This window comes from Papaver somniferum, chromosome 2 (assembly GCF_003573695.1).
Source record: "Papaver somniferum cultivar HN1 chromosome 2, ASM357369v1, whole genome shotgun sequence".
NCBI lineage: Eukaryota > Viridiplantae > Streptophyta > Magnoliopsida > Ranunculales > Papaveraceae > Papaver > Papaver somniferum.
In genome coordinates this window covers 19,535,630-19,552,690 of record NC_039359.1, presented here as the reverse complement: position 1 = coordinate 19,552,690, position 17,061 = coordinate 19,535,630, and the positions used below count along the sequence as shown (strand labels likewise).

The window sequence follows — 17,061 nt, the reverse complement described above, 5'->3', positions numbered from 1 at the left end:
CCGACAACTTTATAAGAAATAGACAACAATTATAGCTTGTTTGGATACCAGAAGCAGATTTCAATTCCTGAAATCGGAAACAAAAACATTTTTTTATCGGCATAAACAAAAACATTTTGCTTCACGAAAAACTAAAAGATTTTTACTTCTAGTAGTCGGAGATATCACCAAACTAACTTCTAACTTTTCTGACTTCTAGAAGTCGAAAACACCCCATTATCGTTTCATATATATGACTTATTTTCGCTGAGAAAAGGAATGCATTAAACTTGAAAGGACTTTTATACAGCGGAACCAAGAATTCCTCCCTTACAGCAGAAACCAGAAAAGAGGGTGGGAACTCTAAGCCGACGTAACTTTATGAGTTCTAGCGGCGAATTTTTTGACATGACCTACCCAAACTAATTGAAAATTACACCCTAATTAAGCTCAGATATACAATCCGACAAACTATCTTGACATCTACAGCTGACACTACTTATATAAACATACTTTACTACTTCCACACAGTACAAGGAGAATCTTAGACAGATTCATATCTAGTGCCTCATATATAGTCAGAAAAAGAGCTGAAGCTTCAGCTACAACTGCTTCAGGAGTCTGTCCATAATCTGCACGAGCCCCCTTCACTGTTCCCACAGGAGAACTCCAGAGTATACCCATTCCCAAGTCCAAATCCTTTAAAAATGCAACACACATGCCACATGCACTCACCTATAGAGGAAAAAAGTTATATCAGTTGTAGGCCCTCCATAATATTGGCCCTAGGCAATTGCCTAGTTTGCCTAGGGGTTGTGCCAATCTTGGCAATTATGATCTGGATGCTTCTCAGTGTTGGAATCACTCCAGAACTAACAAACTATGTTCCCTACCTGCATCTCTCTTTGCTTTTCACCACTCAAAGTAATTATCTAACCTGCAATCATATTCAAGAACAGAAAAAGGAAACTTAAATTAGTGATTACATAAATACATCAAACTAAAGATTTTTTTTACACAATCGAATTTGGTTCTCTTTGTGAAGAAGCTTTATATTGATTTCAGAGTGTTCTTCTATTTTGTTAATGGTTATCGTTCCTATGAAGAACAAGCTTAAGCTCAATAGATGTTTTAACACTTAACAGAAAGAAACTGGGCTGTTTTAACCGGACTCTGTACAACTTCCTAAGCGGTCTAAAATGTAGGAGTACTTAATTTTACACTTTTAAGTACAGTATCTACTTAATGTACAGTATCTACTTAATTTATGATGAGCTAGAATAAAAGACAATCACAATCAGTTTTAATGGAATCCCTCTCTTTAACTCAAGAACTGACGTGCTCACATCTATCCAAATACACACCTTTTGAGAACTGACGTGCTCACCACTTGTTTGGTGAGTGACTTTTTCTGAGCCGCTTCAATTTTTTGTATAGCCTATTAACGATACAGGAATCGATGTAAGCAAATGATGCTACTTTTGAGGAAAGCACATTAAAATGCTGACGTTCTTAAGAAATTAAAAGTTGTAAAAATGAATACATGGCATACCTTTGTGACCCGATGATCACTGAACCCATTTTCCTCCACCAGAAATTTAATGAGCCCCTACAAAACCCAAAAAACAGTTTTTCTGACATGTTCCCGAAGATAGATTATGCAAAATGGAAACGCCTCAAAAAATGTTTAACACCTTCGCATCTGGACCAGTCCACGTGAAATCAGGTTTCTGATCATCAACAGAGACTAAAGGTTCTTTAAAAAGATGGTGAACTTCGTGATAAGGCCAATTTTCAGGTACTTGATACCTTCATTATCATAAACCAACAATTATATAATGAAGTCAAAAACATCTTCCATTCTAACTGTGAAAAAAACTTGTCGAATGAAGCTTCAAGATTGTGAATATGGCAAGCACCTTTCTCTATTTATGTTCTCCAATATACATTCCATAGAACCATGCTGTCGAATGAGCTTTAAGGCTGTCTGTGCGCCGATACCTTGGAACAAGATCTTAAGGTTATAGCTTTTACCATAATGAATGAGAACCTGAATCTAAGGTAAGTAGACAAGTTTCACTACAGGTATAAAATACAACCATATATGTACATGAAACTATGGAAGTGAGATAATTCAAGATCTGAAATACTCAGAACACACAAAACACTATTATTTCTGTCAAAGGTACATATATATAAGAACGTCAAGCTGTCTTTATGTGGAAAGAAAATGGCGCTTCATTAAAAAAAAAAAAATGCTTCGAACACCTTAATAAGGTTGTACTAAGTGCCTTCCTTTCAACATCTCGTAGTTTTCCTCTGAAAACATCCACAAGAACCCCTAACCTAAGTAGGCAGACACTAAGTTTAAGAGCCTCTCTACGACGGCTTAGGTTATAATTTCAATACACACCAAATAATCTACAAATATTGAATACTGTCTCAGAAATTATAGGGACAGATAAGTCTACCAACAACAAATTCATTAAACTATTTGATATTATACTGTTCCTCGAATAGTGGGACAATAGTCACAACCACAGAGTATGCACAAATCGATGAACTGATCCATTGTGAGATTTAGTTCTGTCAATTTCTGGGACAAAAAGCAGGCGCTTTAAAATGCAGGTTTCGAATTTGAAAATGAACCACAGTTCAGCTTTCTTTTAGTTGTATTTACCTTCTCCAAGTGAAATTCCACAACTGGAACTTTTGAGCTTGGACCCATCAAATGGCGCAGAAATCTAGGAGCACCGAAAGTTAAGGTATCCATGTCTTCAGAAGACACAGCATAAACCTAAAATGCGATAGATAATCAAATAATTCAAACTCTAAGCGTTAAGTTCGTAATATAAAAGGTAAATTATAAAACACCCCTACAAAGATGCATACCTTTCCACTTTTGCATAGTGCTGCACACTCTGGCTCAGCTTCAGAAGAAGCCTACAACATATAGAAGAAGAGTGAAGCTAATGCTAGAGCAAGAATAGCGCTTCACATAAGTAAAATGCATCCAAGAGAACCATGTGCAAAGGTTTCTCAGTGCAACGCGTATGGCAGTTCAAAAAGACAATACCAGTGCAAATATATAATGTGTCAATTGTAACCTGAACTAAAGGTATTCCCATGAGTCCAAGAAGCTTTTTGCAGTCGTCATTGTGTTGCTTGGTCACCTACAAGAGACCAAACAGAAAGATGTCAGTTTACCAAACCAGTGAAACAAGCAAGTAACACGAGAACATGTATTTACCGGGCAAAGCAAGAAAGTACCATAAGCAAATATTGTAAGAAGTTTCTTGGTTGACATATGGAAATGGGTCAATGTGCTTAATTTGAAGGGGGGAAAAGCGTACCATCACAGTTCGTTTACTGAACTTCTGAATGACTTCCTTATCTCCAATCTACAAAAGCACAGATCCAACCAAACAGTATCAATAAAAACAAAATGAAGCAATCGGCATACACAAAATACATTCTCCTCAGTTTGCTAAGAGATGCGAGGTCTACACCTCTATTGCTGCTGCTAAACCCTTGCCAGCATCTTCCCTCTTTAAGAACCTGAAAGAAAAGTTAAAACACATTATTACCATAATGAATATACATGAATAAGAGATCTGAAAATACGAAGAAATAAATAAACACCGTTTTGCCATCTCCTGCCTCTTTAAGTCCGGTGGTTTCCCATCAAAAACGTACCTGACAATGTGTATCCAATAAACTCAGAAACCAGAACTTAACTACATATGAAACCATCTGTCACAGTTGGATGATGAAAAAAATAAAATAGGGTGAATGGCAGGTTACACAGGCTTCAATCCAGCATCCAGTAGCCCAACCGTACGATAAAACAACCCGTACAAATGACTAATCAAACAGAATAAACTGCAGTCAGAAGATACTGGAATAGCAAATGAAAGATTAAAATCCTTAAAAATAATCAAATTTAGCCCTCATTTTACAGGTACCTCGTTGGTTCACCTGCTTGGTTTGTAAGCACTTCAGTCCCATTTCTTCCGACTACCGTCTACATTCACAAATCCAACGAGTGAGTAAAATGTTATAAAACTAAAATGATTACAAAATTTAATTCAAATTATTGTAAAAATAAATAATTAAGAACTAGGGTTTTGGAGACTAACAAGAAACTGGTAAATACTACAAGAAGCATCAATAGCAATCGGACGACCAACATAACTGCGTAGATTTCCCTTCTGCATACACTTTGGTGCATTTTCAGTTAGCAGCTTCGTTAAACTCTTAATTCCCATCAAATCCAGCCCTAGTTTTTTCTTTCAAATGTGATGGCGCCAGAATCACAAGCCTTCCTAAATAAGGTCACTTAAATATAAGCCATCTGTCCTTTTAACTAAGGTCTGTTTGGAAGTTAACTACATTACTAATAAGTGAATAAAATAAAGTCATTATAAGGTTTTCGCTTTTTGAATGAAATTGAGTCGGAAGAAATGATGGAGGCGATAGGGAAATGGCGATTGATAAGTCCTTTCTTCATCATTCTGATTCTTCATTGTATTGCCATTTTATTATTTACAAGAGGATTTCTTCTTACCAGAACTGAACTCTCCACTTTCAGTACTTGTTCTGATATTTCTAACTCTCCTTGTAATAACCCTAATTTGAATGATCAAAATCAAAATGATTCTAGGGTTTGTTGGACCAAACCTGCTGTTGATCGTGTGGTCATAATCGTGCTTGATGCATTAAGGTAACACAAGTATTCAGTAATCTTAATTTGCTCTTTAATTGCTCTTTTTGTTGATATTGTGAGTGATCTTCTTTTGCCCTAACTTGAAATGCAGGTTCGACTTTCTTGCATCCAGTTCTTTCTTTGAAGGTGAGAAGAAGCCATGGATGGACAAGTTACAAATATTGCAGAAATTGGCGTCGGATGAGAAATCGTCAGCTAAGATTTTTAAGGCTCTTGCTGATCCGCCTACAACTAGTTTGCAACGTCTCAAGGTGACTAGACATGATTATTTATATTCAATGATTCATTTGAGGAATGATGCTTAGTTAGATATATGCTGTTTGAACAATGTGTAAGATGGTTTGGTGTATTCTTTCAAAAGAAAAAAAGAAGATGGTTTGCTGTATGTTAAAGTATAAATATACCTGCATTTCAATTCTAAACTAATTAGAGGCGAATATGGATCTAAACTAAAATGATATTAGATAGTTTGATGTTGTCAATCATTTTTATCCAATAAGCTTGCTGATAGTTACTATCGGAGTACAAATGTCTTAACTAAATCGATATATTGTTAATCATGGTACGGGAGATGTTTCTTTCAGGGTTTGACAACTGGTGGACTTCCTACATTCGTGGATGTAGGAAATAGCTTTGGTGCTCCCGCAATTATCGAAGATAACTTGATACATCAGGTAACACTGTCTGTCTTCTTCACTCATATGGTTCTGCTCATTTACTATATAAATTTTGGAGGTGGTTTGTTCGTTGCTATGAATATGACTTTTTGTTTGTTTTTGAGCTTCTCAGCTGGTTCAAAATAGAAAGCGGGTGTTGATGATGGGGGATGATACTTGGGTGCAGTTGTTTCCTGATCAATTTGGAAAATCTTACCCTTACCCTTCCTTTAATGTTAAAGACCTTCATACGGTATGCCCAATATGTCTTCTATCTGTTTCTAACGTTATCTGTCTTGAGTCTTATTGCAGAACACATTTTCCTTCAGATTTTCAATAAAGTCTTTCATATTTAGGTCACCTGCATTAATCTGTTCTGGTACTTCCCTCCAGGTAGATGATGGTTGTGTTCATCATTTGATTCCTTCTCTTTACGAGGATGACTGGGATGTCCTAATTGCTCATTTTCTTGGTGTGGTATGTTTTACTTCATTATTATTTCACTTATCATCCCATTCAATTCTTTGGAACCTTATCCTAGTTACGGGGGGTAAGGGAAGGGACTACCAAATTGTGTACTATCGACTTTGGAGGCAACTGTTTGTAATTATCACGTTTTTCTTTCCTCATTTAAATGATGCCCATTTGGTAGTATAGTTTCTTTGGTTATATCTTGATCTTTGGGTTTTTACTTTTTATTATTGATAAAAACAAAGATGGAAGATTTATTGGTTTCTAACCAAATAGTTGTTGAGTACCAATTTTTCTGATTTGCTTTCTCCATCTTCCTTTACTCCATATAGTCCATATATGTATAAATTTTGATACAACAGCTATATATTTTATCCATGCTGAATATACACCAATCCCTAGAAAATGATCTTTAGTAATATCATTGTTTCTGTCAAGTTGTTATATTCTTGTTCAGTTCATGCATACCGAAAAGTAATTATGTGGTCCAGGATCACGCAGGCCATATATTTGGAGTGGATTCTACTCCCATGATAGAAAAGCTGGAACAATACAATGTGATTCTAGAAGTGAGCTTCTCGAACTCTTACACTTGATCCATTATGTTTGCGTCTTAGACTTTTTAAGAAGGGAAAAATACCTTTTTCGAGTTTTTTCTATACCAGTTCATGCATACAATATTATTTGAACAGTATTATCTTTTCCAGAAAGTAGTAGAAGTGCTGAAGAACCAATCTGGACCTGGAGGCTTACACGAAAATACCTTCTTTATGGTAATGGGAGATCATGGCCAAACCTTAAATGGCGATCATGGAGGAGGGACTGCCGAAGAGGTTTATTACTTTTCTTGGTTTCTTTAAAACCTTTAATATGGTGCCAAATTCCTCATCTGATTAGGAGTGCACTTGTCCAGGTTGAAACATCGCTTTTTGCAATGAGTTTGAAGAATCCTCCTGCTTCCATACCATCTGCCCTTGATACTGCATCTTGCATATTGGATTCGGTATTCTTTTAGTTACTTACTTCTGTTTCCTGGCTTTCCACAACAAAAAAAAGTGACTTCATTTTTTGTAACCTGACTAGATGCTACTATTCCTTCTTGTCTAAAATATCTTGTTTTGTTTTCCAATTTGCAGAATGGAAAGAAGGCTTGTGCTAGCACCATCCAACAGGTTAGATTGCCTGAATCTTTGACTTTTCAAATTTCATCATTTAAGTGTTTTCTATTTTATATTATATTCTCACATGATTTTGTTGGTTCATTTGGATGCAGCTTGACTTTGCTGCAACAGTAACCGCACTACTTGGCATTCCTTTTCCATATGGAAGGTGCAGTGTAAGCAAATCCTTAATGTTAATTGTGGATAATAGAACTCCTGGATTTGAAGGATTGTGATATATCATATATAACGAAATATATAAAGTACAAAATTTCATTAGTTACAAAATCTCTACTTCAAGTAGGATTCAGTTTTACTGATACAATGTTGAACTTTATGTATCTTTCCAGCATTGGGCGTGTTAATCCTGAGTTATATGGTTTAAGTTCTGGAACTTGGAATCGACCAGTCATCAGTGCTTCAAATTACAAACAATCAGATTTGAAGAAGTGGATGCAAAACTATGCTAACGTTCTTTGCGTCAATTCCTGGCAGGTACTGTTTTTGTGATTGTGAGTAATATGAAACAGTGAAATCTTTAGTTAATTTTCCTCAAACATCTTGACGCAATAATTTTGTAGCTTCCATTTAGCTGGTCCTAGTTTTGAATTGAATTAATTACTTGCGGAACTAATTTTAATAATGGATACTTGTTCTACCTTCAGCTGTTTTCAAGGTTCGGTTACTCCATCAGTATACTTAGTTACCCTAGCCTTTGCTGCGTCATATTTTTGCAGGTGAAACGATATATTGATGCTTATTCAGCAGCATCAGTTATTGGGTTTTCCTTAGAGGACTTGCGGCATGTTGCAGACATGTATGATCAAGCACAAAATAATTGGTCACAGAGATCAGAAAACTTCTCATTGTGTGGAAATGAAATCCCAAATGAAAGCTGTGATGCTTCATTAACTATTCTTCAGGGGCAAATTGATGCATATTCAAATTTCTTGGCAAGTGTTGCTGAACTTGCCCGCTCCAAATGGACAGAATTTGATTTAAAGATGATGGGTGTCGGCCTAGGAATTTTCGTTCTTTCATTGTTTGTACACACCGTTGCCATCAGGAGGTCTGACAAGCTATGCCAGACTTCTTGTCCTTCCAACGGTGATTGCCACATTTCTTTGAGGGTCGTTTCTGCTATTTTTCTGGTCGCAATACGGGCATGCAGTTTCCTATCAAATAGTTACATTTGTGAGTTTCTGTTCTCAATTCTAATTCTATAGCTGATATGTACTATCTTCTTATCATTGAATTTTATTTTATTCTTTTCATTGACATAGTAACAGAAGGAAAAGTAGCAAGCTTTCTTCTGGGCACGACTGGTATTTTAAATTTACGATATTCACTTGTGAAGAAGGAGACGTTGATAGAAGTTAGTCTTGCTACACCAGCTTCTTTTACATTTCATTTTCGAACTTTTATTATTGGTGACTTCACTTATGAATATATGGTAAAATTTTGTCTGCATTTTTTCTTCTCTGTGAAGCTGAAAGTTTCTAGGCTTGTGTCTGTTTGCAGGCTGTTGCATTTCTTCTGTTAAACTTTGTTCTGAGATTTACCACTGAAGTTGGATTATCAAAGCAGGAAGGCCTTTCAGCTTTTATGAACTTATACCCCCTAAGGACGCTTGCTATTGATCATGAGCACCCAGTTTTGGCGTTTGTTTCCGACATTGTACCAATGCTGACCCTAATTTTGCTCTCGTACTTATTGGTAAAGAGTACAGCTGATAACCGCTGTTCGAGTGTTTTAAAATATGTCTACAATACAGGAGCCATTTTAAGCTATACGCTTATTGCCCTTCATTGGGCGTTAGAAAGTAACCTGCTTGCCCTGCCACTGGTGCTGAAGCATGTGGACAGAGATTACGTTCCTCGGATGATATATGCTATTGGACTAGGGCTACTAGCATTGTCAGCATTAACCCACTTTTTCAAGAAAGAGACCTCAAATTACACAGAAAGTGTCCTTACAAAAACAATAGGAGTGTTATCTGCATGTAGTTCAACAGTCATATTATTATTGGGACGGCAAGGACCGTTGATTGCTTTGGCATGCATAACCGGAGGTATATTTCTTAAATTTTGAATTTGTTATTCTAAATTTCTTTAATTGTAACTCCATCCTTGAGTAGATACGTATCATGCCCCCTTTTTTAATTTGACACACATCAGAGTGCTATTTTGTTTGGTATAATTTTGCTTTGGGTTAATAAGATATCCACATTTGGCAGGGTGGTGCATAACAAGATTTGGACAATTGGAGGTAAAGACCAAGAATGGCATTGGAGTCTTTACTGCTGATCCTCTTCCAGTAACCCAGTGGAGCCTTTTTGCTGTATGTCTATTTTTTTCTACTGGTCATTGGTAAGACCCTTTTGACTTATATGTTTGTAACTTGGAGGCTGACATTTTTGTGTTAAACTTGGCAGAGAGCACCTTTAGGCAGCAATCTGTAAATTTTCATAGAACCTTCCCCAATTATTTACTAATCCAAGGTTATTTGCAGGTGTGCCTTTGATGGTCTCCGATATGGTGCTGCATTTATTGGGTAAGTGGACCAAAGATTCCGAACTCTTGTTCTATCTTTTTATATTTTTTCTAGTCTAAAAGTTTATAGATTTCATGTTTTCACTTGAGTCTGTGTGCTGCTACCGAAAGACAAACAAGTCCACTGGTCTCTTAGTTTATCTTTTAAATAATAGGACAAGTGCTCTTATCCTTGAATTTTATGCAATATATTGTTATATTTACCACTATATAGCAGGTTTAGATGCAGAATATGATAGTAGTTTAATTTTGGATTCATTTTCAGGTTTGATGAGTTCAACCTAATTCGCCAAGCTATCCTTCTTACAATTGATACATTTGGTGTTTCTCTCATCCTTCCTATTCTCGGCCTTCCATTACTTGTTGTCCTTCAGAATCCATATTCACAGGGTACTGGGAGGACCCAAGGAAGGGGGATCTTTTTTGTGAAATTATCTCAGGTGAATATTCTCTGTGGATGACACATCGCAATTGCTTAAATGGACTTCTTTTCCTGCTTACTGGTTTTGGGTTTTGTATAATTGACATTGCGTTATATGTTTCGCTCTTCATCTTGTACATTTCAGGTGTTTCTTATGTATGGACTCATTACTGCAATGACAACCATGCTCACAGTAATATGTGTGACGATACAGAGAAGGCATTTGATGGTAAACACTTGTTTTTACTCTGTCTACTCTGAAGTAATTGATCTATTAACATTGCTTGCTTCATTTGCAGGTATGGGGATTATTTGCTCCGAAATTTGTGTTCGATGTGGTGGGCCTACTCCTTACCGATGTCATAATCTGTTTGATATCTCTTTATTACTTTTGTGAGTTGAAGATGGCACCTAGCAGATCAGGATATCAAATGAGTAAAAAGATGAGCAATTGAGATTTTTCATCCTTTGACAACAACAGAAATTTTGATTTCTCAGGTACAGATCCCAAGATACCAACTCTTTGACTGAAGGTGCACATAGCTTAGTGTCAAAGCATTCATTTTACAGCTATAGCTTAGGTCGGTTCTTCCCTTCAGCTGGTGAATTGTACACAGTTATTGGTAGAACTGTGCTCCTGCTCACCATTTATCTTCGTCTACATTTTTTGACTGGTTTCCATGTTTATGTTTATCTGGTGCACAGTAAGTTGTAATTACAAACTGTACTTGTCTGTCGATAACAATGGAGTACAAAATTCATTAAAACACAGAAGGAAAATTGGTTGTTTTGATTTGGACGTGCATTCACTGATTAAGTTTTTGACGAAATTCTCGGTTGTTGAGTGATTTGGCCGTGCATACTTTTGTATGGATTCATCATATGCTTAAAGAAGTATGTCTTATTTGTTTGGAATATCGTATGTTTAAAGTATGTATATTGATTCAACATTATTGTTAATCTACACAAGTCAGATATTATGTGTTCTTGTTCAGTCCCTTTCTTTGATGGGTACAACCGAGCTACCAAAATGCTAAGGATTGTAAATATCCAAGTGAACTGGGTCCATGTTTAGTTGTCAGTCCTAACTAAAATAGACCAAAAGGAATATTGACTGAAGAGCAGTTCTGTGCGGCAGGCATTGATTGCTCAAAACTAGAAATTTCAGGTTGTTATCCGAATGATCTAATTTTACTATAGAAACCAAATGTGAACTAAAAGTACAGAGCTGAGGAAAAACCCTCTGTTAACCTTGTATAAAGTCCATATAACTCGATATTGATCTTAATCTGAGCCCAATTTTCTTATCTAGTTTGAATGAGACATGAAAGTAGCCGAGTCCTTATCAAAAAAGGAGGCTTTAAAGAATTCCAAAAGGTATTAGACGAAAGGTGTAATAACTTAATCATAAAAAGGAAGACTATGTAGAAAAGAAGCATCTCTAATCACATGGGTCGAGGAAAACTTTGTGAGATTCAGGGTTCCTGATAGGTGAAAAAGCTCTCATACTCTCTTCTGTACCAAATGATGAGAGAAGATGGGTGTTTCTGTGGGGTAAGGAGCATGTTACTAGTATTTTGCATGGAGGGCTCAATTCCGATTTCTTCTTACATTTTTTAATTTTTTACTTTTTTGGAGAAGAATATTTAACAGGATAAGTCAAGGCTGTAATGTGGGACAGAAACAACCCGATGCCACACTAATTGTTTTTCTACTTTTATAATAGGAAACTAATGACATCATAAGGATTTCCAAACCCATAAAACATGTTTCCAAATTACAAATTAAAATGCAAGTGAACAGAGAAAACAACTTGTTACAGACCCATTATTAAGAGAATCAAACAAGATTAAACAATGCTAATTCACCCATGCATTCAAACAAAAGAGATTAGATCCTTGCTGTGACCCACTTAGATATCTTGGATCCCAACTGCTCTCACTTAAGAATTAAGAAGAAGTTAATTAAAATGAAGAAGAAGAAACCCTAGTACTCAAAGCCAGGGATTTGTTTTCTATAATTGAATTAAGTAGAAAGTGAAGAAGAAGAAGAAGAAGAATACAGAAACAATGGGAGTAATCTGGTTATGATTCTATCTGCCATGAGTGGTTTGTAGTCCCCCCCTCTTGAAATGCACACACCCTTAGCTTGAAAATCACTAAGATAGGTGGGAATTTGAAATCCCCCCACTTATGTAACATATGGGAGGGAGTTAAAGTAAGAAAGGAAGGGGTGGGGGGGGGTCAAGAGCACATTAATTTGCCCTAGTTTTGATGTGCAACCATTGCCATTTGCTTGAATGCTTTTTTGGCAAAAAAGAAGAAGATTATATGGACAGGCTTAAAGATTATGTTATGTGTCTCAAGCTTGGATCATTCATTCGATGTCAATAAACCCCACAATCGAAACAATGAATATAGTCATGGTAGCAGTAGTACATGTAAAAGAAGAACAAAGATTTTGATACTTACAGTAACCAGCCATGAAATAACACTAGTTTGTTTTGGACCTTTTGGTTACTGAAAGAGTGTGGTCCTTAAGAAACCTACCAATAGATGAAACATCAAATCCTAATCAAAGAAAATCATTAAGAACTGATTAAGAATTATTAACTATAATTAGACGACTGCGCCGTTACTTAAGTAGGCTTTCGGCACCCACTTTTAATCCAATAATTACAGGAATTCTTTGTATAGTAGCAGTAGTAACTAGCTAGTTCATCAAAGGTAAGAACAGACAGAGTCGACAGGCAGACTATTCAGCTGACTAATATTGACTTTGAGTTGCATATTCAATGTTTTCTGATTTACCAAACCTTACCTCCCACACTCACTCACTCACTCACATGTATAAGAAAATTTTAAAAAATAAAAAGTTATTCAAATCATTCTGTTTGGGGTGGATCATGCCATGTATAATTACAGTACACCTCATTCTCAACACACTTTTTCCTTTTGATGACCAAAATGCTAGCTAACCATCTATCTATCTATCTATCTATCTTGATATAATGCTAGATACTATGAGAAACTAAAACATATATATGATGAGAACATCCACTCTATTTTCTCATTGCCATTAACTCTCTCCACACCAAGATTCTTCTCTCTCTCCCTCCCTCTCTTCTCTCCCCTCTCTGTTTCCCTCTCCAAACAATGGTGAGTGAGTCTTAACATATCAAATCTATTGTTTGTGTTCTTTCCTTCATTGTATTCTTACTAATGTTATTGATATACCTTGCAATTACAGGAAGAAAACAAGGGAGGTTTTGAAGCAGGATATAAGTCTCTTAACAAAATGGGTGACCGAAAAGGCGGTTTTCGAGCTACAATCTTCATTTATGGTAAGTATAACTGAGTCTCAATTGCAATTCCTTCTGTTTATAATCAAAGGATTTTTTTATCTGTATCAAATTTGATTAATATATTTTGTTTGTTCTTGGGTGTGGTAGTTTTGATTGCTCTTGAGAATATGGGATTTGTTGCAAACATGGTGAGCATGGTACTCTACTTCCTGTTTGTAATGCACTTCGATTTAGCCGGTTCAGCAAATACTCTCACGAATTTCATCGGTTCGACTTATTTGCTCTGTCTCTTTGCCGGTTTCATCTCCGACACTTACTTAACTAGATTCAATACATGCCTTGTATTCGGAGTGATCGAAATTCTGGTAATACTAATTTCATTCATTCATTTGTTCTCAAGAACCTTACTCTACTGGGTAACTGATCAAGGTTTTGATTCTGGGTTACTTTAAATTTGTGTGTAGGCATTGGCAATGGTGACAATTCAAGCTCATTACAAAGAATTACAGCCGGATGCAATGATGCCAATGCAAGCTTGCAGTGGTTCGACTTGTCTAAAAGGCGGTAAAGCGGCCATGTTCTACGTGTCCTTATGTTTGCTGGCACTGGGTGCAGGTGGAATGAGAGGAACTGTACCGGCACTGGGTGGTGACCAATTCAATCAAAAGGATCCAAATGAAAGGAAGTCTCTTGCCAGCTATTTCAATTGGCTTTTACTGAGTACAACCTTTGGAGCTACTATTGGTGTGACTGTAATTGTGTGGGTCAGCATGAATAAAGGTTGGGACTTAGGCTTCTTCATTGCCACAATTGCTGCTATCGTGGGTTACGTCTTCCTGGCTCTCGGAAAACCTTACTATCGGATACAAACACCAGGGGACAGCCCAATCTTGAAGATTATACAGGTCTCTCTATTATATTTATCTCTTTCATATTATATATATTCAATAATAATTCAAACATCATTTCCTTGCTTAGTGTCAAGAACTCTGCTAATAAGCGACACTTATTCTGTTCCCGGTGCTTTTATTCGCTGTCTAATAATATACGCGTATTTAGAAAAGGAAATGAGATGAAGATTTGACTTGCTATATTTGGGCTTCCTTACAGGTTATTGTTGTGGCATTTAAAAATCGGAAACTGGAGGTACCAGAAAATTCCGAGGAACTGTACGAGCCAGTCAGCACAAGTACTGAAGCAGCAACAACAACAACAACAGTAGCTAGTTGCATCGATGAGGAAAAAATCACACATACTGACCAGTTCAGGTGATGTTCTATCAAATTCGAGTAATTTTCGTTAGGAAATATATATATATATATAGTTAGTTGTCTTCATGTGCTAGGTTGGATTTCTTAAGATATTCATGATAAATCAGATGGTTTATTCATTCATATGTTCACCACCACCAGCAGCACTAACACATAGTACATATTTAAAGACCAAAGTTTAGCTGTCGACAGAAGACAGACCTTACAGCCCAAACAAATACTTGCACATATCCACATGGAGAAATGAAGAGAGTATGAGAAAATATTCCTAGAATTATTTTATGTACTAGTGACCCTACACTTGACAATCTCAAGTACCAAGTACCAACTGGGTATGTTTTATGTCTATACATTTAGCAGCTAGATGCTGGAGTAGACATTCCCTTGCAGTGCTGCCACAGCAGTAAAAGTGCGTGTGTGTTATTATTGTTGTTGGTTCGACCATTCTTTTTTTTTTTTTTTGCTTTACTTTATCGGTTTTACTTTCTTTGTCAAAAATCACAATCTATACTATTATTGCCCGACCCACGAAACGTAGTCTCTCGTCTACTCAAATAATTGAACACCGTTTCAATTTCATTTATTATTATTGCCATCATAAACTGCGTTTTAACCTGGATTCAATCGTTATTCTACGGCCATTTGCATTTTGGTTCCACCACCATATATCTGTCCATTTGGTTGGTTCTGCTAATATTCATAACACAGTACATGACGTTTTCTTTTTTTCTTCTTTCATAAGATGTCTTATGACTTGTCCTCTTAACTACAGATTTTATGTAATTGTTTTTAATTATTATGAGTTAGCTAAATGAAGTGGTTTATTGATCACAAAGCAGGTTTCTAGACAAAGCTGCAATTCTTCGCCAAGATTGCTCAACGTCACCAACTGTGGATCCATGGAAAGTCTGTACAATTACCCAAGTTGAACAAGTAAAAATCCTAACTAGAATGTTACCAATCATAGCTAGTACCATCCTAGTAAATACATGTCTAGCCCAACTTCAGACCTTCTCAGTTCAACAGGGTAACAGCATGGACCTTCACCTAGGACCTTCTTTCAAAATCCCTGCAGCTTCAATACCAGTCATCCCTCTTCTCTTCTTAACCATTCTCATACCCATCTATGAATTCCTTTTCGTCCCCTTTGCAAGAAAGATTACGAAACACCCTGCTGGCATAACTCAACTTCAACGTGTCGGAGTCGGGCTATTTCTCTCGGCCATCTCAATGGGTGTAGCAGGTATTGTAGAGGTAAAAAGAAAGAACCAAGCCATCAAAGACCCAACCAAACCCATTAGCCTTTTCTGGTTGTCGTTCCAGTACGCCATTTTCGGTATCGCCGATATGTTTACGTTGGTGGGTCTATTGGAATTCTTTTATAAGGAAGCTCCGTCAGGGATGAGATCACTATCAACTTCATTCACATACTTGTCACAATCCGTGGGTTACTTCTTGAGCAGTGTTTTTGTTGATCTCATCAACACTACAACATCTAGAGTTACCAAGAGCAAAAGAGGATGGTTAGATGGTCAAGACTTGAACAAAAACAACTTGAACCTCTTCTATTGGTTCTTAGCTATCCTTAGTTTCCTAAACTTTGCGAACTATCTGTTTTGGGCTTCGTGGTACAAGTATAAAGCTAGCAATGATGAACATATGGTTGATAGTGATATTGATGTTCATGATAATCCTGCTTTTGAACTCTCTAGTAGTAAACAGAAAGCTCTTAACAGAAGCAATAGTGGATCACCTTATTTCATCAACCAGCAGCGTGATCAAGACATTTCTCCTCAACCAAATGGAGCTAAATATATAGAAAAATAAACTACTATTACGACAAAAAAAAACAGATTGGGTGCTCAAATGCCTCTCCATCACAGTGTCGATATCGACAACCTGAATGTGATATTCGTCAAATTCATCTAAATTCTTGGAGACGAATCAAAACAGAGAAGTATTGTGCAGGTCTTGGTAGTAGCCAAGTATAGAGTGGATTTTTTTTTTTTTTTTTTTTTTTAATTTTGTATTTCTTGTAGCATATAATATTTTGATATGGATTTGTGTGAAAATGAAATGTGGATAGAAGGAAGTAAATGAGATTTATGATAGATTACCCAACCAATTACTGCTGCTTTTTTGATGAGTAATCTTAGGTTTGGTCAATAGCCTTTTTAGATCTTGATCTTAACTTGAACCCAGAAAAAAAAATGTGTTGCCATGTGATGTAATGTGAATGTACTATATTTAAAGTTATATTGAACTTTATATTTTCCCTTTTCCTTTTTGATTGGATATATTTTTCAATATAAGTCAAAGTATTATCTTTTGAATTGTAAATAGAAGTGGTTGTTATATTATCGGAATTCTATGTTGTATTGTTGATTTGGTGTGCACTTAGATCATAAATTAGTCTTGTAGCTACTATTAGTTCCAGAATAATGGAAGTCACTTAATCAATGCAGGCACATCACTAGGTCTACACATTCATCACACCACAAAAAGAATTGACAGGAGAGAA

The 17,061-nt window shown here is 36.3% G+C and overlaps 3 protein-coding genes across 3 annotated transcripts; 2 read left to right on the top strand and 1 right to left on the bottom strand.

Annotated features, from left to right (window-relative positions):
• Positions 1–250: 250 nt before the first annotated feature.
• On the bottom strand, positions 251–4,339 carry LOC113347081 (flap endonuclease 1-like). The gene is made up of 15 exons (XM_026590666.1): positions 4,119–4,339; positions 3,945–4,003; positions 3,784–3,843; positions 3,622–3,675; positions 3,489–3,537; positions 3,333–3,380; positions 3,087–3,152; positions 2,872–2,922; positions 2,660–2,776; positions 1,899–2,035; positions 1,674–1,788; positions 1,532–1,588; positions 1,344–1,417; positions 873–916; positions 251–714 (listed from the first exon to the last, which is right to left on the bottom strand). The coding sequence occupies exons 1-14, from the start codon at positions 4,245–4,247 to the stop codon at positions 892–894; spliced, it is 1,041 nt and encodes a 346-aa protein (XP_026446451.1). The 5' UTR covers positions 4,248–4,339; the 3' UTR covers positions 251–714; positions 873–891.
• A 12-nt stretch (positions 4,340–4,351) lies between these two features.
• On the top strand, positions 4,352–10,880 carry LOC113347080 (GPI ethanolamine phosphate transferase 3). The gene is made up of 19 exons (XM_026590665.1): positions 4,352–4,702; positions 4,797–4,956; positions 5,290–5,379; positions 5,495–5,614; positions 5,755–5,838; positions 6,324–6,401; positions 6,540–6,665; positions 6,746–6,835; positions 6,969–7,004; positions 7,106–7,161; positions 7,343–7,487; positions 7,730–8,186; positions 8,276–8,367; positions 8,514–9,063; positions 9,229–9,361; positions 9,504–9,545; positions 9,810–9,984; positions 10,111–10,194; positions 10,265–10,880. The coding sequence occupies exons 1-19, from the start codon at positions 4,443–4,445 to the stop codon at positions 10,418–10,420; spliced, it is 2,934 nt and encodes a 977-aa protein (XP_026446450.1). The 5' UTR covers positions 4,352–4,442; the 3' UTR covers positions 10,421–10,880.
• Positions 10,881–12,947: 2,067 nt separating this feature from the next.
• Positions 12,948–16,822, top strand: LOC113347079 (protein NRT1/ PTR FAMILY 4.3-like). The gene is made up of 6 exons (XM_026590664.1): positions 12,948–13,123; positions 13,215–13,308; positions 13,417–13,634; positions 13,734–14,174; positions 14,380–14,537; positions 15,380–16,822. The coding sequence occupies exons 1-6, from the start codon at positions 13,121–13,123 to the stop codon at positions 16,365–16,367; spliced, it is 1,902 nt and encodes a 633-aa protein (XP_026446449.1). The 5' UTR covers positions 12,948–13,120; the 3' UTR covers positions 16,368–16,822.
• The last annotated feature ends 239 nt before the right edge of the window (positions 16,823–17,061 follow it).